Source organism: Microtus ochrogaster, unplaced genomic scaffold, assembly GCF_000317375.1.
Source record: "Microtus ochrogaster isolate Prairie Vole_2 unplaced genomic scaffold, MicOch1.0 UNK15, whole genome shotgun sequence".
NCBI lineage: Eukaryota > Metazoa > Chordata > Mammalia > Rodentia > Cricetidae > Microtus > Microtus ochrogaster.
The window spans coordinates 1,641,376-1,647,260 of NW_004949113.1; the positions used below are offsets into that span (position 1 = coordinate 1,641,376).

At 45.3% G+C, this 5,885-nt stretch overlaps 1 protein-coding gene across 1 annotated transcript in view; it reads right to left on the bottom strand.

Annotated features, from left to right (window-relative positions):
- The window catches only part of Mylk3 (myosin light chain kinase 3), a 36,281-nt gene extending 34,548 nt beyond the window's left edge, over window positions 1–1,733 (bottom strand). Inside the window, exon 1 of the mRNA XM_005367012.2 lies at window positions 1,248–1,733. Coding sequence (XP_005367069.1) covers window positions 1,248–1,733 — 486 coding nt within the window. The remainder of the gene's footprint in view (window positions 1–1,247) is intronic.
- Window positions 1,734–5,885: the final 4,152 nt, after the last annotated feature.

A 5,885-nucleotide genomic window follows, 5' to 3' on the forward strand; every position in this document is an offset into this window, starting at 1 on the left:
TTGATTCTCTCTCTCTCTCTCTCTCTCTCTCTCTCTCTCTCTCTCTCTCTCTCCCTCTCCCTCTCCCTCTCTCCCTTTCTCCCTCTCTCCCTCTCTCTTTGATGTTAGGGATTAAACTTAGGGCCACCTATATCAAAAGTGTTTTCTTTTACCGTGTTAAACTATCAGATTAAAAGTATTTTAGTTTTTCTTTTCAAGGCCATTAATTCAACTTATTTTAGTAATGTAATTAGATTCGGCCAGAGCAGTGCACTGCATGTGCCCCATTTTCTCTGCAGGCTGGCATTTTCAGGGCTGCAGAGCAGGGATCGGGGAGCTGAGGGAGAGGGGAGAGGTGTGCTCCAGGAGGGAGGAGCTTCAGACAGGGAGAAGAGGGACAGCTGGGTGGCCTGGGACCTGCGGGACTGGGCAGGAAGGTGTCCTCTTCAAGTACAGGCCTCATTTGCATCAATCCATTCTGTGCCAGGGGCAAGTGATAATCGCAGAATCTTAAATGGTGGCTCCAGGCTATCTGGTGTTGCTAAGCGGCTGGTCTTCAGCTGTTCTCAAACGAGGTTCCCTACACCCACACACACACACACACACACACACACACACACAGACACACACAGAGACACACACACACACAGTGTGCCCAGTGGACAAGCTTCTATTAGCCAGCGGTTGTGATTATACAACCCTTGGGAACAGCCACTCCCAGAAATGCCATCTTTCACCCTGCGGGGGAGGGGGATCATACCTCTGCTTGCTGTCCCTTGTTGGTCACTGTCAACACTTACTTTCTCACAGGCAGCTATACATTTTGCCATCTCTGGGACAAAGCGCAGTGTAGGGGACAATAAGGGTTTGGTTGTTTGAGTAAGGGCTGTGGGATAAAATGACCATGTCTCTTACTCCAGATATAAAGGGACAGGAAGGAGCAAGAGAGAAGTCCCAGGGGTGTTAAGCACAGCACCCTGCTTTTCCTCACATCTAGTTTGTCCTTCACATCTGGGTGGCATAGTTGCCCAAGGAGCTACATTCTGACTGGACCACTACCTCATCCTTTCTTAGAGCGGGGGTCATTGAACTATATGGAAATCCATCTATTCTCCCTAAGTTTCCATCTTTCATTTCCCCATCAACGGGACACAGAATACATGATAAGGCAACAATGTCCCCAGCTCTTCTAAGAATAATTTCCAGGCAGGTCTTCCCACCAGGGTCCCGGAACACCCTCCAGCCAGGACAGGGAATCCAGAACCAACCTCCTCAGAGCCAGCGGCCAGGCTGCCCTTCCTCCAGGGCACATTCTCTTGCGTGATTAAATCATCCACCTTCGAGTTCTGGAATGTGGCCCCTACCAAAGTAATAGCCCTGTCCAAAGCCACCACCATCTTGAAGAGGGCTTCAAGCCTGACACCATGTTGGGCACCCTCCTGCCGCACAGCCCTCACCAGCTCCAGGACCTCAGGCCACGCAGCCTGAGCAGTGGCTGGAAGAGGGCTGTCGGGCTCTGCCATACTCAACTCGCGGGAAGCCTCCAGCCGATGTAGACCTTGCTCCAGCTGGTGCATGCCCCGGCACACACACTGCAGCTTCTCTGTAACATCTTCTTGGAAATGTAGGAGTCTGTCAACCTTCTCGCTCAGCACCGTAAGTTTGCTGTCCATGTTGACTAAGGGAGCAATGCCCAAGGCTGGCAGCCCCAGGGGGCCCAGACCCTCGGGATCCCCCTCTGGAACTCCTGACATCCCAATGCCTGCTAGGTAAGGACAAAGGCAAGGCCACGAAGAACCACAGGCCCACTTCTCACTTAGGCGGTAACATCTGGAAGGCCATTGTTCTTCTGGTAAGAGCCTTGCTGTACAGCATCAGCCTGCCCTGCTGCCTGGGTGTTTGGGGAGCTGAGAGGGCCAGGTTTTCCGTGTGCCTATCTTCCACTCAGCCACTGCCAGGGAGTGACAGGGTGAGTTTAGCCCAGGCCCTTTTCTTGGGGCCTCTTTGACATCATGGTGACAATTAACATTCCCCTTTGAGAGGCTGCTGATGGCAGTTATTTTAAGAATCTGCCCAGAGCAGGCTGGGGTTCATACAGCCGATGCTAAAGGCTAGGAGAGAATTATCTTTTAGCATGAAAACTGGGGAGGGGAAATCCACGGGACCCCACCTCTAGACGAAGAATTACAGGCAACTAAGGAGAACTAAGAACAGGAGAATTAGTCTTCCCCAGGGATGACCCACTAACTGATTATCCAATACCAAGTGATCAGACCTGAACTAATATACAAGTAACACTAAACAAACTCAGTAGGTTGTAGTTATAAATTCATGTGCTTTTATACATCTAATAACAATAAAGAAAAAAGACATGAATTTGAGTGGGGAGACATAGGAGGGGTTGGATGGAGGAAAAGGAAAGGAGAAATTATATAATTCCAATTTAATTAAAAATAAAAATAACCAGACAATGGTGGCACACATCTTTAATCCCAGCACTCAATGACAAGTGAATCTCTGAGTTCAAGGCCAGCCTGGTCTACAGAGCCAGTTCCAGAAGAGCCAGGGCTACACAGAGAAACCCTGTCTCAAGAAACCAAAACAAAATAAAAATAAAACACAGAAAAACATGTTCTCATTATCATACAAATTCACTTTGGTCTTTTAAAATGATAAAATTGTATGTATATCAACAAATTGTCTTAAAATAAATTTCCTTGTGATTTATTATTAGCAAAAATCCCTAAGTGAGTATATCTGTTAGCCAGCCTATGCAAGGCAGTTTTCAGAATTGCAGACGCTGAAGACACGGTGTCCAGAGCCATCCACACCTAATTCACAACAGAGAGCAGAGCAAACTGCAAGGCGATTCCACCAAGTTCTGCCTTTCACCGTCACGAAAATTTTACTGTTTCTGCAAACTAAAAACTAGCTTTTCGTTGTTGTTTCCTGCTTGGATGATACACGAAGTGTGGATTTGGACCGCCTGTGGGGAGAGTCTGCAGGTCTTGCCCCTACCAAACATGCACTTGGGTCCCCACTTGTACCTAAAAATAGATCTGAGAAACAACAACCTAGGCTACTCATCAAGTGCAACCCCATGGGTCCTGTTCCTTAAAAAGGCCCTCTGAGGACAATTATCAGTGACCCTCTGGCTCCCAACATTGACGAGGAACACCTCAGACAACCAAAGTCTAAGTTTCCGGTCTTTATAGTGTTTACGACAATGAGACCTGTGTTTCTGTGGTTTTTCAAACACTTTATCTTTGAAAATTCTTAGCTTGAATCGATTGTTACAGAAGTACCAGTGTCTGAAGTGGACACATTCAGATCGTCACTGGGGTGGGACACGAAGGTGATTTTGCATCTCAGAGTGCCAAGGGTGTCACAGAGCAGCCGGACATCTTTCATCCAGTCCCTTTGGTAAAGAACAGAGCTCAGAAAGGTAAATATGCCCAGGGCAGGCAGGCACATGGGCTCCAAAGGTGGTTTTGTCACAGACAGGGAGGCACCAAGGGAAGGGGTCTTTAGTGTGTCACCCCCCTTAGATTCCCTTTACTGAACACAAGCAATTTTGATAAACTGGCCTGGAAATTTAGCACCCACAGGCACTATCAAGCCATTTTGCTATTTTAAGCCATAGGTGGCCTTTCAATAGTGTCCTTGCTGTGCTTGGTCACAATCCCTGTACCCATCCCTCTTCAGAACGCCTGTTCCTCAGCCTGGGGGATCCAAACTCGCTCTGAGAGCAGTCCTGAGTGTTGGTAATGAAATGAGCTCAGCAAGCTCAGAAGGAGCTTGGCCTATCCCGTTAATGAGATTACAGACAGATGCACAGCGCGGGGATGTGGCTCAGCTGGGAGAGCCATTGCCTAGTGTGCAGAGAGTCCTGGACTCAATTGCCAGCATTACATAAACCAGGTATGGAAGTGCATCTGACTGGCAGGGATGAAGATTTCCTACAGACACTCTTGTGTTCCTCATTTCGGCTCTCAGACTATTGAAATGACAGATGTGTGAACTACACAGGTACCAAAAAAAAGCTGTGTGCAGAGGCTGACTGCCTTAAACTTCAGGGTTGGGCAGAGTTTGGAAGGTGGCAGTTTCAGGGCTACAATTATCTTGGGTGATCGTTAGCCTACCAAACAGCTATCCTGACCCATCTATGTCCGCTCTAACATCCTGACAGATGCATTAACTTAGCAGAACCCTCCCCTCTACCACTGGAAGGGCTAAGAATGCTCTCAGGGCTGGAGAGGTGGCTCGAGAGGGCTCAGCAGCTTAGTTGCCAGCCCTCCCAGAGTGACTGACAACTGTAACTCCTGTTCCAGGGGATTTGATAGCCTCTTCTGACATCTGCTGATGCCACACGTCACGTGATACACACATATATACAATGTGCAGACAAAGCACTTATACACATAAAATATATAAATCTAAAATATTTTTTTCAAAGAACATTATCAAAGAAAAGACCTGGGGCTTGTTGAGGTTCCGCCATCTTGCTGTTAACTACCTCTCCAAAATTTCCACCAAATGTATTTTGAAAGTTCCTTGATTTGTGGCTTTCTTTGTTCTCTTCCTATAAAAACTCCATGAAACTATTTTTATATTGGAACACTGTATTTGGAAAGACCTAAAGCCATGTTGTTGGAGTTTGAGAACAGGGAAATGGACAGGCTAAACACCTTGGTAGCTAAAGAAAGAAAAGAGATTAAAAGGGAGCCTTCTGAGACAGAGTTCCCAAAAGGGGACGGGGCAGATCTCAATAAGAGACTGATTTGAAGCTAAATGGAGGAGGGGGCTCTTCAGAATGAGAGAATGTCCAGGGTGCAGATCAGACACTTAGGATAGGATCGGGATCTGTTTTCAAAGAAGAGATAAAAAAGTAGGTAGCAAGAAAAGTAGGCAGACTTGATAGTGAAGATCTCTAAGGGTTACACCAAGAAAAGGACAACAACATTGAATGTTATGGACTTTCAGACCAACTAGAGGGTTATGTCCCTATCCAGGACCAGAGATAGAACTCAAATTCTTTTGCTTTAAACGGGGAAGTAGCTTCCCCTTGGACCTCCACCAAGCCACGGCATCTCTGGCCTCCTTCCTTCTCTATGTTATTTTCTTGTATGTTACCCAGGAAATGGAAGATGGCTATCTTAATGGCCTCCAAGTCTGGTAAAAATCTATCTCCTGTCTAGTTAACAATTTGATATAAATCTACATTGTAAAATAATCTAGATAAAACCAGCGTAATTCACAAAGATATATTAGAATTAGTCTCCATCCATTGAACTATTAAATTCTATGCTTGTATTTGTAGACAGAATGTTCTCATTATACATGTAATGTTATGTAACTCTGACAGATGCAACATAATGAAAATGCTATTAGAAATGTTGTTCCCAGAGCTGGAGAGATGGCTCAGTGGTTAAGAGCACCGGCTGATCTTCCAGAGGACCTGAGTTCAATTCCCAGCCCCTGTATGGAGGCTCACAATTGTCTGCAGCACCAGTTCTAGGGGATCCAGTGCCTTCTTCTGGCCTCTGTATGCACGTGGTGCACAAGCAGACATACATAAAGCCAGAGCACTAATACAAATTAAAAAATCATAAAAATTATTAAAAAATAAAATAAATAATAAAAAATAAAAAAATAATTTCTTATTAAAAAAGATAATTTGGGGTATATTTGCATACATACATATGTATGGGATATATATATACATGACAATTTCAATATCAAATCCATTTTGAAGCTCGCTTTTTTGTTTTTTAAATAAAAAATTCATCCTTTCATTGTAATGCAGAGAATTAGCACCCTATTCTCCATCTTCACGTGAATATTTTTCCTGTGTGTCCCTTTGTTCAAATAATCCTATTCCTTGAAACTTGTGTGCTAGGGACCTT